This window comes from Cavia porcellus, unplaced genomic scaffold (assembly GCF_034190915.1).
Source record: "Cavia porcellus strain 051 isolate PalLab524CR breed Dunkin Hartley unplaced genomic scaffold, mCavPor4.1 scaffold_27, whole genome shotgun sequence".
NCBI lineage: Eukaryota > Metazoa > Chordata > Mammalia > Rodentia > Caviidae > Cavia > Cavia porcellus.
The window spans coordinates 13,924,161-13,940,357 of NW_026947510.1; the positions used below are offsets into that span (position 1 = coordinate 13,924,161).

General features: G+C 34.9%; 1 protein-coding gene across 2 annotated transcripts in view; it reads left to right on the forward strand.

Annotated features, from left to right (window-relative positions):
• Positions 1-16,197, forward strand: part of Plxdc2 (plexin domain containing 2) — a 416,118-nt gene that overhangs the window by 346,783 nt on the left and 53,138 nt on the right. For both annotated transcript variants that reach the window (XM_063237895.1, XM_003463885.4), the window contains exons 10-12: positions 538-598; positions 6,407-6,554; positions 7,818-7,856. In XM_063237895.1, coding sequence (XP_063093965.1) covers positions 538-598; positions 6,407-6,554; positions 7,818-7,856 — 248 coding nt within the window. The remainder of the gene's footprint in view (positions 1-537; positions 599-6,406; positions 6,555-7,817; positions 7,857-16,197) is intronic.

The window sequence follows — 16,197 nt, forward strand, 5'->3', positions numbered from 1 at the left end:
TAATAAATCACTGTCAGTGTAGATGGTCGCATAAGCCAATGCTGTCATCAGGCAGAAGACGCCTGAGTTTAGAAGTTATCTTCCAGGAGCTCTTTGAAACCCCTAAAAAGCATGATAAAGAGTTTGTGGGATAGTTGGTCTTTAAATAAATAATCCATCATGAGAAAATGATTCCTGTAAAAATCTTGTCTTTATTAATTTGTTTTGAAAAGAAAATATGAGAAAGAAGAAACTCAACTTCATGGAATGGCGATTGTTCTTAGCATTATGCAGAAATCTAGACATTCTCTACTGTGTAGTCAGTCTCTGCCATGTGTCTCCATGTGTGACCCTAACAGTGGGACACCAGAGGCGTGAGTGATGATTGGTAAGTCAGCGCAACTCTTAAATGTAACTTCTCCAGTTCCCAGCTCTGCAGAAGAAAATGATACACTGACATTTTCAGCAACAACTATTTACCAATCTTTCTCTCTCAATTTCTCTTCCCCACCCTCCACCTTGTACTTTCTTTGCTGAACTACAAATGGATCTTGGAAGATGTTCCAGTGGATTTGATCGCCATCGGCAGGATTGGGTGGACAGTGGATGCCCTGAAGAGGTACACATGCTTTATTGATAAAATTCCTGGGACCAAGCTGTCATATGTTGATACTACTACATCTTACTAAGAATGGAGCTCTTAAGCTATAAAAACAGACAGCAGTCACTGAACACCTCCTACGTGCCAGGCCCTGGGTTAATTTCTTATATATGTAATCTCAGTTTGTTCTCATATTCATCCTATAGGGTAAATGTTATTAATACTCATCTTATTACCAGAATAGGAAAGCAAGAGGTAGAGGGAGTTTGTGGAGAGAAGCAGAGTGTGGCCAGTTAGAGTTAGGCACCTGTCTGGAGAATAGGAGAGCCTGGGTTTGACTCTGTGCAGGCAAAAAGGATTGCTCCTAAACACTTGCTGCTTTGCTACTATCCAGGAAACATTTTCCTTCTTTTTAGCTTAAAGAACAAAAACAATGGTATGAGAAAAAGACCAATTATAGCAAATCAGATGTGTGATAATAACTGATGATTTAGCATAGGTAACAGAGAAGAAATGGAACATCGTTAACTCCAAAGTCAACACAATAGAAATAATCATGCAGTAAAGTAATTCAAGCAATTCTGTACAACTAAGGGCGCAATGTTAACCAGTCTGAAAATTTTCTAGTGAATTTCATTTACACTGTCATTTCAGAGTCACAGAGATCCTAAAAATAGTTCATAAAGAATTTCTTCCTCCTTTATTGAAGTTCTAGGGCATGAATTTTAATTAAACTTATTAACAGTTATACAAATTTCCTCATGCAGTAAAGTAAACCATAGCACAGTACCATTTTAAAAACTGTTAGGGCATAAGTGGTTCATATAAGGCCTTTTAAAATTCAATTTTTGGGTCTCCTAAAGATCTTGAGAAATATATCTTAAAGAACATTCTTAGTCATTGCATATAGCAATACAAAAACAACTTTAATCAACTTTTTGACATCCATTTGGGAAATTACAGTTATATATATGAATCTAATTTATCTAGCAACACAATGCAAATGAACTGATAATAGTGTACTGATAAACCCATTACTATGTTTTAAAATCATTGTTTCATGTAATCATTGTTAACCCTATTAAAAAGTGTTCAAAATGAATGTATTTGTGTAAAGATTCACCAAATAATACATTTTAATTTTCTTGCTTAGTATGTTCTCACTATGAACTATAGGAAACACAGAAAAATCCATCACATTGTGCCCGCCTAACTACAGTGCAAAGAAAAATCACTATATTCTATGAACTATACTAACCAGTAAAACTACAGAGACTGAAAACAAAAATTGCCTCTCCCAAAGAGCTCATAGTCTATCCTACTCTATAATAGTCAATTTTTCCTTTTTAGGTACTGTGATGTAGGAAAAAATTAAAATAAACAGCAAATCACAAAACCCTGCCTTTTTGGAATTTGCCTTCTTACAAAATACTTTTCTCACTCGGCCTTTTGTTTATGGACATTGCTTCCAAGTTTACAGGATTACAAAATGTTTCATGCATGCCTCTTGAATTAAATGTACAGTTTTCCTAGTCCTAAAAGTAGAACTGCTACATGTGAATCAGGAAAATGTTCAATTTTGGAATCTCAAATTTTCCATTCATATATATTTTTTTTTTATTTTTCTGTTTGGTAATTATCTTTATCTTTTTTTTTCCTAGATACTGTGTCTTTGTTGGTTATAAGTAAATATACTAAAAAAAGCTTTGAATATAACTGCCTTACAAAACTCTCTTACTAATTTAAAAACTATGTCTGACTATGTAGCTAATCATGCCATCTAAAATTTTGCATTTTATTTCCCATGCCTTTTATTTATCGTTGTATGGCCCTTGCTAATATATAAAGATACAGAGATTATCGTAGTCATTGTCCTCATCAGGGGAACAAAATACCCAGCAACTTAAATAGGAGGTTGATTTTGGCTCAAGTTTTAGAAGGTTCAGTCCTCCTGTGATCTCTGGGGTGGCAGAGGGCCTAGACTGAGGAAAGCTGCTTTGATCACAGTGAAGGCAGGATCCAGGGAAGGAGCAGTGCCCTTCCAGGCCATGTCCACAGTGCCCGCCCTCCGGGGCTCTGCCTCCTAAGAGCCAGCCAGCTATAGCACCCATGATTCAATCACTTTCAAAGCCTCACCTCCAAGCAAAGTAAGTTCTTAAGGGACACTAGATCTAAACTGTAATGTACAGATACATATCTGTATCTTCGTCTATCTTTATATCTCCTTCAAGACTTTGGTTTCTCTGTCATCTTCTCTTTGATTTTAATTCACAATTTATCTCAATTTAGTGTGTCACATTTATCAGACTTTGCTTATGTTTATGTGTCTGTATATTTTGTTTAAGAAAACTTTTTCTGTCAGGCCTGGTAGCACATGCCTGGAATCCCAGCTACTTGGGAAGTAGAGACAGGAGAATCTCCATTTGAGGTCATTCTGGGAAACCTAGGAAGACTCAACCCTTGTCTCTAACCACCAAAATAACCTGTACACCCAAATTTTATTTTATTTTATTTTTATTATTATTTTTTTTTATTTAAGAGGAAAAAGAGAAAAACACAAAACAAACCAAAGCGGCGTAAGGGTACACGCAATACAGAACTACAAAACAAAACAAAACAAAACAAAACAAAACCAAACAAAACAAAAAAACATAACAGTAAGAAATCACCTGCTAGTAGATTACACACTATCTTCTTGAAAATAGTTCCTCAAATCACAGTATCAAAGAACACAAGGTGGACATTCAAACAGGGAGACTGCAAACAGCTGTGTTCAATGTTCCAAAAACATTGATAAAGTCAGCTATTTAACACCCCCAAACACACTTGCTGTTATATCCGTTAGAGCTCTTTTTCTTTTTTTTTTTTCCCTCTCTTTTTTACAACAAAATTTACACATCTTGGATTTTATTACTCCTTAGTGCTTATTACTTTCTTGGGGGGGGGGGAAGAATACAGTCAAATATGGCAAAACAAAGCTGTCAGTCAATACCAAGGATAGACATAGCACATACACCCAAATTTTATTAAAAAGCTATTTTTATATGTTTTCTTCTACATGTTTTAAAGACTTGTCTCTCATATTAAAATTTTGTCCCATTTGGAACTGGTTTTTTACATGATCATTATTTCTTGGATGAATAGCACATGTATAATTTTGTAAAAAAATTTTTTTTGTTATTTTTACATCAGGTTACCTTACTTTATCATGTATTTTTCAATCTCTCATTTATATCTTCTATTTATTATTTCTCTGTACTACACAGCGAAGAATTTCTTCAGATGTATTTATCCATTTTTGATTCTCTTTATTTTGCTCAGCCTTCTATTTATTCAATATTCTAATTATTTTACTCATTGAGGGAGTCATTTCAATAATATATTTTTCATTTCTAAAATTTAAATTTGATGATTGAATCAGTCAAGTCTTTTCTGTAGTTATATATTGGCAACGTACTTTTCAAATTTTCCTTTCACTTCTTTAAATATTCCTACATAATTTTTATATACTACATGTTGGATAGCCCCAGTGTCCCAAGTTTTGAAAGTCCAAGCATACTGTTCGTTGCTCACTGATTTTGCTGTTTGTCAAGCACTGTTTCTGTGTTTCTGGTTTGTGTCCTTTAGTGAGCACACTAATTTAGTGCTATCCCATGAGATTTCCCATAAACCAAAAAGTGATGTTTCCCACCAAAAAAGGCTTGATGTTGGGACTCTGAGGTCTTAGGGATGCCACAGCCACAGGTCTTACCTTCATGAGAGGAAAAAAAGGCTTTGATTTAGGGCCCCTGAGGTGATTGGTTTCCTTAAAGTGATAAGAAGGCTTTGGTTTGTTTTCCACGGGGAAACCCTACTGTTCCTGTTCTCTTTACAGCATACAGTTTGTTTTTGTTTGTTTGTTTTAGAGAAAGAACAAATAGATTTTCTTTACTTCCTACAAATTCTAATATAGCTTTAAAATTCATCTCTCATCCAGTACCTACCTGTTTTGCAACAGAAGAGCTCTTAGTCTTCCTTTACTTCCATAAACAAACACAATCCAGGATTTCACTAAACTCTGAGGTCCTTGGTAGTACGATTATTTGAGAAAAATAATACAAGTGGAGAATAATATATGACGTGTTCCATTGTAGCTTTCTGGTATTTGAGATGTCTGTGATACCTCAAATGTCGGTTCAGATTAGAGAAAGTAGGCTGATTTGTAAAAAATGTAGCTCGTGTTGCCAACTTGTATCAAAAGTATAAGGTTAACTGATGGTATGAAATCAGGAGAAGTACGATGGGGTTGTTAGTTTTAGGTAGAGTAAGCAGTTTTAACTGCAGACATTATATGCCTAATAGAGCAGTATTGCCAATTATCCGATGGCCTACTGAGGAGGGAGGTCAGTTTGTGGATATCTGCAGCTGTGCCTGGCTTTAGCCCAGGCACTAAAAGGGAAGCTCTTACTATAAATCATATTGAGGATTCCCTAAAAATGTGTTTTAAAAAATAAGCCCAGAAAAATACTAAAAGTTGTTGAAAATAGGTTAAAGTGACGGAAAGAAAGGAGAGTAAAGAAAGAAAATCATTGTGTTTGAACTTTCTACATAGTTCAAGGATAGGAAGAATTTGAATGAACAGGTACATGGATAGACTGAAGGATGATAATCAAGTTTATGATTTCAGACTAAAAGCTTTTCCAGCAGAATACTAGACAGGGTGTAGGGGTGACAACTAATGCTGAGTCAGAGAGACGATCAGTAGCTCTGTGGAGCTGAAGAGAAGACAGAACTATAGCTTGTGGCCTTCGGTGGGCCCGAAAACATGAAGGGGGAGATAAGCTTGCATCAGATGCAATTAATGAAAAGAAAGCTGTATCAGGAACTCTTCATTAACCAGAGAAAACATGCAAAGTACTTCACAGATTAAAGGAGAGTTGAAGAAAGGTGTTAACTGTGTGATTCTCAAACACAGCGTGTGTGCTAGTATAGGAGTTCATGTTTTCCATTGAGGCCTATGAGGGGCAGTCCTCAGAAGCAAAGAGAGATGGGTTTCAGCACTAACCTATGAACTGTGCTGGTTTCAGCATCAGAGACTGTGACTAGAGAAAATTACAGATTCATTTCTGTAGGCTACAAATAAGTAAATAGGAGATGCATATTTTCCTGGTGGCTTCATGGTAGCCCTGCTAAGGTCAACTAAATTAAGCATTTAAATGAGTGCTATTTCTTTGTGTACCTTTTGAATATTTATAAAAGAACACAAAATTTCCTATATTTAATTCAGCATGTGGCAGATTAAATTTGAGACTGTAATGTAGGTTGAAGCTGTTAGTAAATGTGTAGGATTTAGAGTTCGTTTCATTTGAAGTAAAGGCGTTCTTTCTTCACATGCTAAACTATTTTATAAATCTTACCTATATATCTGTTTTTCTTCAAGTGTGCACTTTCACCGTTTGACATTATGTCTTTGATAAATGTAGTGCATAACATTTAAGAAAGATAATAATATGAACGGTTAGTGGTCAAATGAAATCTGAATATCTAAATCTTGAACGTACTTTGTAGTATCCACTTTTCTCTGTCTCTCTCTGTCTCTCTCTGTCTCTCTGTCTCTCTGTCTGTCTCTTTCTCTGTGTCTCTCTCTCACTCTCTCTCTCTGCCTCTTTCTGTCTCTCCTATTTTATAGACTTTTGTAAATTACCAAATCTCTAAATGTGACCTAGTAAAAAACAATTCATTGCTCACATTAATTTGAGAGCCTTTGTGGCCCCACTTCTTTGATAAGATTTTCTTAAACATTTGTGTGATTACTCAAATTGTCTTCCCTTTTGCATCTCTTCCTAGTCAAAGGAGAAGATGTGTGAGAACACAGAGTCAGTGGAAACGTCTCAAACCACCACAACCATCCATACGACCACCACGCAACTCAGGGTCCTAACCACCACCAGGAGAGCAGCAACAGCCCAGCTACCCACCAGTCTGCCCACAGAAGGTGCCCAAGACATAGTTTGCTTTTACTTAAAGAAGGAAAAATACAGGAAAGAAAAGGGGATAAAGGGGAAGAAGACAAAAATATTACGAGCTGAAAATATATGGAGGATTCATTTAATATATTGTGTTTTTTAGGAAGATTTAACTCTTGCTTGTAATCTGGCTTCTTTTTCTCTCTGAGAAAAAATACAGGTTTCTTTTTATGAGACTTAGTTTAGCAGTCTCGAAATTCAACACTGCAGTCACAGGATGGGACGGCAAAAGTACCTGCAATGTCCTGAACTGCTTTTGAAGTCTGAACAATATCAGTATCATATAATGTTAGTGCATAACCTATACAGAGACACTGGAAAGGTCACAAAAATAGTTCTTCCTCCTATAAAGAAGGCAGAAGGTAGTGTTAATACATAGACACAGTGTGTGGGAAAGGAGACATGTTAGCCATCCCTGGATAACTTTCCATTCTGAATGATATTGCTAGGAGAATAGGGACCAAGGGAAAAGATTGTCTTAATTATTGTCATAAGCCATGCTTTCTTTTGAATAGGAAGTGAAATTAAATTTGAAACCAGTTTTTAATTGAACTTTAATTGGATACTACAAGGCAATTGGCATAAAGTGATATGGAGGACAAGTTTTGAATGCATTTCATTGATTTTAAAAACAACATTTTTAAATTCATTCATTATTTTAGTCCATTATATTAAAACCCATGAAAAATATTTCTGTAATATAAATTATACCCTTTAGAACAAAATATAGCCTTTCAAATGAAAAGAGTTAGCCTACCTTATGTTCACTCAGGACAAAATCTTTTTCATAAATGCTTTTGATTATATTTGTTATTAATGAAAATCCATTTGACATATTTTGAAATTAAATGTATAAATGTTGATAAATCCTGACTATTCCAATTAATTTGAAATTTCTTGATTTTGACTTTTAAATAAATAGTTATAATTACAAGTTCTATTATCAATTGTAGAAGTTAAAAATAGATGTAATTTAAATTGTGACTGTTTACTTTTCTCACAAAATTTTAAGAAACATACCTGCTTTGTTTAAGTTTTGATCTTACTATCTCTTTAAGAAGTTCTAGTACTATATCATGTGAAACTGGTTCTTCCTTTCACTGAACTAAAATTAATTCAACAAATTATCAAAATATAGTCATATTACTTTAATTAACTAACAATTACTAATCATAAGTTTTATACACCTTTAAAAATCTTTTTGTTATAATAACTTTGAATTTCTCTTCCAGATGATACCAAGATAGCACTACATCTAAAAGATAATGGAGGTAGGAGTTAATACTTTTTTGTTATAAACATTTTAGATGCTAATTTATTTCGTTCACTTGAATGTGAGAAAAGGCATGTGGGGTTCAAAAGAGAGCAAGATTATATCTACTTCTCTTAGTATTTAACAAGGGCAAAATAGTGTTGGTTTGCTTGAAAAGTGAATTAAATTCCTAATTCTTGCATTTGTCTATAAAACTACATGATGTGGATTACAGTGTTATGATGGAGAAGTCATCCATGGGTCTTCTCATACTTTGTTGCTCTAGGTTTGTTTTTAGTTCTGTGTGTAACTGTCTAAACTGTTCCAGGTACTGGTTCTAGTTGTTTTTGTTTTGGGGTTTTTTTTCTCACTAAATTGACTGGTTGATCAATTCTCTCTACATAAAAGTTTTAAAACTTTTTTGTGCTAGTTTTCTCATGTATTCTATAATGCAAATAAAAAATTACTATTCAGAAGAACATCTGATTAGTAACATACTAGTATTTTTCTGAAACAATTTTAAATTACCTATACCAGTGTTTGAAAATTTGAAGAAAAAAAGATTTTACCCAAAAGTTAGGGTTACCTCACTTTCATGGAGGAGATGGTGTTTGGGATGAGGAGACAAAGGAGGCATCCCCAAAAGTCAGTGGAGGTGGAAGTTGCATGGATGTTAGTTGTATTTTTCATTATCTGGTGTGTGTGTGTGTGTGTGTGTGTGTGTGTGTGTGTGTGTGTGTGTGACAGAGAGAGAGAGAGAGAGAGAGAGAGAGAGAGAGAGAGAGAGAGAGGTTTTTTAATGTTAAAACAAAGTAAAGGATTCCTGTGATCAAATAGGTGTGAGATTCATTCATTTATTCATTCAAATTCTGCCAAATTCTTGCCAATTTGCAAATAGATGAATGCCTTGCTTTAAAAGGACATGCAAGCTAAAGAACCTTCAAAATGCTTACAAAGATTTCTTGCCTGAAATTTTTGGTCATAAAATCATTGTTATTAGTAGTGTCACATGGACATATATTACCAAGTATAAGTGTTACTCTTCTTTAAAGCATCACTGAATCATAACTCTGGAGACTTTCTTAATCTGTGCATTAAAATACTGTAACATGCTAAGAAACAGGTAAAATAAATTCCAAGACTAAAATGTAGTGCTTTTGATAAACAGTGAATTGTTTTATTTTGTTGCAATGTTGAGATAATTACCATGCAGCAGTTTTGTCAGAATTCCAAAATACCACAGTCTTTTTTTCTTTTTGTCATGTCTAGACTTGTTTTCAAAGATTTATCCTGACAACATTCAACTGTACTTAGAAAAGAAAAACTTAACTAGTAGTAACATATGTCTTCAAAACAGTATTTGGCTTGGTTTGTGGCTCAATGATGGAATACAATTCTAGCATTCGGGAGGACTTGGGTTCAGGCCCAGCAACAGGGAAAAAAAAAAAAAAAAACTGATGGCTTAGGGAAAATTAGTTTTTATAGTATCTTTATTAAAATAAAGTATGCTGACATAGTATGCTGTTGTTTACATTATGGAATGTAAAATTGCAAGAAGGATTGCTAATTTAAACCCTAACTCCATTAGTTAATTATACATGTGGGAAACAGAATTCAGAGTTGTCCTTCCCCTTGGCTTAACATGTTTTGCAAGATTGAGGTAAAAATGAATAATTGTGCCTAATTTAAATGCTTCCTAACATTTTATTGAGAATGATCTGTTAAAACATGCAAGTTAATAGATTTTTCTACATTTCTAGGTATTGTGGCAAAGAAATTTAGCTCATTTTATTGTTTTATTATTTTTATATAATTGGCCGTCCTTAAAATCATTTTAATTCACTAGCTTGTATTTTTCTAGAAAAGAGGATGGCATTTTCAAAAGAGTCGATATGTAGCTAGAAAGCAATGATTGCGTTTCCATGCATTATCTCCTTTGAGCACTGAATGATCTCAACCCTACGTCTTTCTGGAGCATTTCTGTGGTTAAAGTAGTTGAGTTTTTAATGGAATCCACAGCTTATATGCTTATACATTTGCTTTCCAGAAAATTTTTCTTTGTTTTTGATATGAAAGCATTAAATACTCTACTTAATTATATTCTTTGCTTAAACATAAAATGACCAAAGTCACATAGCAGGATTTCTCACTCAGATGACCCAGGCTGATTTACAAAATGCTTACATCATTCTGGATTGCATTTCAATTGTGTTTCCTGATACATGGCAGATTTTGTCTAGGTGGAGCCTCTTGCAAACTCAGGCTGGTTGCTTGACCTGAGAAGTTTTATTACCTTCAAAGTTGAATGAAAACTCTAAGCTCTCTAAAGAATTTGAGAATGATAGCTAATGAAGGCAGCTCTCATATACAGGAGATATAACCTTGATTAACTACTATAAATGCCTGACTACAAAATTGGGAGATTCAATTGAATGACAGCATTTTATTTGCACCCAGAATATTACTAGTTGCTTGTTTGTAATATTAGAAGTAGGTAATATAAGTCCATGTGACACTACTAATAAAAATGATGTAATCTTAATCAAATCATATTCTACCTCTTGCTGACAGAAACAACAGAAGGGCTGGGGGAGAGGAGAAGCATGAATACTGATTGAATATTTACTGTGTTCTTCGAATTGTTTTAAAAGCAACACGTGTATAAACTCATGTAATTCATAGCACTTCTAAGTTATTTCTGTATTATTTCTACTTTACAAAAAGAAAATGGAGTTACAAAAATTAGGTTAGAAAGGTGATATGGAGCAGAGCTCACATGAGAACTTTGGCCTTGATCCCAATAAATCCAAGTCCTAAGAATTTGCAATATCCCTCTCCCTTATAAGATCAGCCTTTATAAGCAAAATGCACACAGGAAATTTTACTTATACCTCCTATTCCTTTTCCTTTTCTATAACAATTTATTATACTTCTTAGTGTTTGTAAATGGGTTTTTCTTGTGTCATATATTTATGCATCCATTTCTATTTTATCCTTTTGCTGAAAATCACAATTCATTAATTCTCCTGTGTAACTGAGTGCTGTCAGAATCACCAGCATATGGTCCTCAGACTGTAAGTGATTTATTCTGTAGTTTATGTTCCAAATCTCATTTTAATGTCCTTCAAATTCTTTTAGAAATTCAGATTGGATTCACCTCCCAGAAGTAGTCTAGGTTGTATTCTATTTTTAAAAACAGGCATGTCTTCCAGGCATGGTGGCATGTGCCTGTAATCTCAGCACTTGGGAAGCTGAGGCAGGAGGATCATAATGAGTTTACGGGCAGCCTGAGCTACATCATGAGTCTGAGACCAGCCTGAACTACATAGTGAAACCATGTCTCAAAATAAATCATTAATTAATTAATTAATACACTGCATGTGTGGTTAATAATTATGTGCATTTCAAGCAACATCTTCTTTGAGATTTTAATCCTAGTGATAATTTATTAGACTACAAGAGTGATTCTTAAAAGAATTATCTAGCTATCTGTTTTATCTGGTGTATCAGAATGATGCCTTCTTTGACATTTGAACAGACTGCTTTCTAATGGCACTCACCACCCAATTACAGCAGCACACTTTGTAATAGCTAAATCTGGGTAACAGCCCCCAAATGCCTATCAACCCTTAATGAATAAAGATGTGGGTTTTTTTTAATATACTACTCTTCCATAAAAAAAGAGTATTTTTAGGTAAATCGATGCACCTTGAGACCATACTATTAAGTGAAATAAATTGGACACATATGCATAATACTGCATTGTTTCCTCTGGTGTGAGAAACTGAAAGTGTACATAAGAACCAAAATGTATAACAGATACTAGGGAATCAGAAGAAAATGTTCAAACAAGAAGGGGAACAAGAGAAGGGGGAGAAAAGAAGGAACAAGAAAAATGAGAATAGAAGGGAAAATTGGAAACAAAGCTTTTGTAAATAAACATGGAAAGAGGGACTAAAAAAAGAAGAGGAATGGGGAAAAAGAAGAAAGATACACCATGTCCAAGTGCAAATTCCCTACAATGAATGTTATCACTATATATATATATATATATATATATATATATAATATACCAATAAAATTTGTAAAGAGTAATGTAAATGTCATAAAGAGGCAAACTGAATAAAGTTTATATAGGACTGAGAAGACTTTTGCAAACTGAATCAATGGCAAGAACTTTTAATTGAGAAGTAAAGTTTTCAACTAATTTCAACTCGTTTTTGCAAATTGAGTTGTGCTGTTCTGCCACACTGCAGATGTTACTTCAAGCTCAAAAGCCTTGAATAGATTCACTTGTTTAAAATCTGTCAACATATTTATCACCAAAAATTGCATTCTCTATTAAATGCTTTAAAAGTTGTTCTCTTCGGATAAGTTAAAATTCTTTTTAAAACTTTGCACATAAATTCTTAATTGCTAATATTTAAAGCAGCATGATATACATGCAAGTGGCACTATTTGTCATTTCTTCTTATTGTTAAGAAACTACTAAACCTGGACTCAAAGCCTGCATTATTTTGAATCTGAGGGTAGAATCTTCGTGAAGAACATGCTGGACTTTACTACATATACAGCATATGATTAAATAAATTCAGAAGTCCAAGTCTCTAGTGATTGATTTCAAAGAGCTAACAGAGGTAGTCTTTAAAACTCCTATCAAACGAATGGCTAGTCTAAGTTCTAACACTAATGTGTTTGGTTTCCTGTTCCTAAACATAAGACTTTTCATCCAAAGATAAACTGTTAGATCATTATTCTGACTTTCTTTCTCCTAAGGTTATATTTTTATTATCTACTATTGTGACAGATCAAGTGTATAGTGTTTCATTTATCATTCAGTTGAATTTTGGAGGACTTTCATATATAAATTATCAAAGCAACATGTCTTTCACTTTTCTCCCTTTCCTTGTTATTTTTTTTCATCTACTTCTTTTGTGCAGATCACAGTCTTATAAACAAAGGGAAACTGTTATTTCTTTTTGACAGGCTATTGAATAGCTATCACACTTGCCTTCTAAAACTGTAAAATATCTTGGCATTTAGTTTTATCTTTTGCTTTGTTTGGCTACTTTTCATGTTACACTAACTGTGTTCTAAGTACATAAATACTACAATGTGAAAATTCTTATACTTCAGAAAATTTTGAGATTTTCTAAACTTAAAGGTTTCTCTTCTAAACTTGTCTAGCATAGCAGTCTCAATTGTTTTGCAAATAGAACTAGCTCACCTGGTTATTCTCCTCTACTTTTACTAATCTAGGGCATACAAATATGAAGTTTGGCCTCTCTTATACTAATTATGTTTTAACTACTGGGGCTTGGTCCCAGGAATAAGCATGTTTAAAACCTCTGTGATTTCAATGTAAAATTAAGTCAAGAATGAGTCTTTTGATTCATGCCTAATAAATGATCAGAACTGTTTGCTTATAAAGTCTTGTTAAAATATATATTCTGATGCCATATTTCTAGAGTAGAGCCCAAATGATTCATTGCTTTTTTGATGTAGGTATGTATGGCTAAAGGTAGAACCCAAGGACTTCATCCTGCACATCCTCAGCCTTTTTTCTTTTTTCTTATAGTGAGACAGGTTCTTGATAAATTGCTAAATTGTCCAGGCTAGGCTCCAATTTGCAGTCTTCCTGCCTTAGCTTCCTGGAGTTCTGGGTCAGAAGTATGCACTACTGCTCCAGCCTGTATTGCATTTTTAACAAACTCTTATGTAATGCATTTGCTATCACACCATAGATCATACTTTGAGTGTCAAACTTGGAGTGAATTCTTGATTTCTTTCTGCCAGGAACTACCCAAATAAAAATAGCAGGTCTTTTTCTGAATCTACCAATTAACCTTCACCTCTTGTCTTTCTCTGGAGCAACATTCTAATTGGTGGCAACAAGAAATTGCCTCTATCCCCATGTTGAGAATGCATCTTGCTCTACAGAGGTAAGGGACCTGCAAGCTAAGGCAAGCTTTTATAGTATGAATATAATATGGGAAAATTTGTCCATTTAAACAGATGCAAATTTGTTTCTAACAAAGGTAGTATATTTCCTTTGAAGTATGTGAAGTCATTGGTTCTTTAAAAACCATTTTTACCTACAAAATTTCTAATGTCATTATTCAACCTAACAATCTGAAAAATTGTAATCCAGTATAGGTAAAAAAACAAAAAAGGAAAACCACACTGGTAGAACATAGAACAAAGTAATATAAGAGAGCCTGTCACAGAAAATAAGCACACACTTCTTTCAGAAATATTCTCTGTTTGTCATTAGCAAAATGCCTCAACACATTCTTCTGATCAATAACTATTTTCCTGTCTGTACTCTTTTACTAACTAATTTTCCTGTTTTGCTGTGAAATCTGGACTTGGGAAACTCTTATGGGAGGAAAGGACTTCTGTATACCATTATTTGACTTTGGTTCTAGAAAATTTTGGTCCCCATCTTGAGAGAAGGGTTTGTGTTACCTCACATTGTGTGTGTGTGTGTGTGATTGTGTTACTTCACATTGTGTGTGTGTGTTACCTCATATTGTGTGTGTAGTTTATAATAGTGTTAAATGTGTATAAAACTTATATTTTTAAAATATATAGTCAGCAGAATAGCCTTGCATTACTAACATAAGCATATCCCTAAAAAGTTAGATGAAATTTCATGATGATTGCATTTGACTTGATTTATTCAAGAAAAAATCCTTGGGCCAAGGATGTAACTCAGTGATAGAGTGATTGCCTACTATATACATGCACTGGGCAAGAAACATTCCTAAACTACTATATACTAGGCCCATTATTAGATGATGATAAAAAAGGACAAGGTCTGCTGTCTGCCCATACGGAAGGAAATATTAATTACGTTTGGTATTATGAATGCGATGCAGGCTTATGAAAAACTATGGGGAGGCAGAGAAAAAGGATCTAAACAAATCTAGAAGTACGGGAAAGGGTCACTGACGCTTGATCCAAGTTTTGAAGGAGCTAGAGGGTGGGATTTATGTAGCGTAGGAACAGAAGAAAGGAGTTTTCAGCAAAAAAGAACAGCATAGACAAAGGTCCAATAGCACAAAACATTCAGATCTAGGTAGTTAGCTCTAAATGTGGCTGGGGTAAGTCAGCCACATAAAGAGAGCCATTAAGAGAGCACTTAAGAGTGGCAAAGCACAGAGATGGATAAGGCTCCAGCAACCATGGCATTTTATGTCAGGAAAGGGAGTCTGAACTTTGCCCTAAATACAGTAAGTGTCACTGAGGAGACGTGATTTAGACTGGGGAGTTTATAACAAGCTTATATGTGTTTAAGAGGGCATTCTTGATGTGCTATGGGGAAGAGATGAGAAAAGAATAACACTAAGTCCAAGAAAATAATCAGATTCTCTAGTAATCCAAAAAATCCATAGAACAATAAAAGACTAATAAAAAGAAGTGTTTGTAATGGAAATGAGGAAAGAAAATGGACATGTGAAATATTTTACTGAAATGGAAGCTACATAACTAATCACTGATTAGATAGGTGATATATGTGATAGGCAAGTGACAAAGAAGGCTCTGGAAACTTGGATACAATTTATCTCCATGGTAATGGTGCTATGTGGTAGAAGATACGAAAAGACAGACAAGCCTGGAGGGGAAGCAATGCAAATTAGACATTTGACCATGTTCACCTCATGGTGCTGGAGTGTCATCCAAAGGAACATGGCCTTCAGACATTTTCTGTATCTGAAAATCAGTTGAGAAATATAAAAATAAGGAGGAGATTCAGGGCCTACCCGTGCTGTGCTGGTGACCTTCACTCAGTCCAGGGAGCTGCACTGCTGCTACCGCTGCCAGAGGAGGGAGCTGTGCTGCAGAGGAGGTTTGGGGCCTGCTTGCACCACACTGGTGACCTTCTCTCAGTACAGGGAGCTTTGTGGCCACTGCAGCTGCACCCAGTGACCTTCTTTCAGTTTGGGGAGCTTTGCTGCCAGAGTGGGAACCTGCGCTGCAGGAGGAGGCTTTGAACCTGTCTGGGCCACGCCTGGTAACCTTCTTTTAATCTGGGGGCTTCACTGCCCAAGGAGGGAGCAGCACTTTCAGAGGAATCCCAGGAGCCCAGGACATAGGAGACAATTTCCAACACACCCAGGGGAAGCTTTGGAACAACATTTGAAACATGGGAATATAGGAAAATGACCAAATGAAAGACCAAAATGCAATCTTAAACATCCAGCCCATCGCAAGAAAGCCTTGGAGCCATGTACATAGAAGAAAATATGTGCCCTACACCTGAAATGCCGGAAAGAATAGTAACTGAAATAAAGGAGCAACTCCAGAAAGCTTTCAAGGAATTTGAACTAGAAATAACCTCCCAGGTAAAAGAAGAA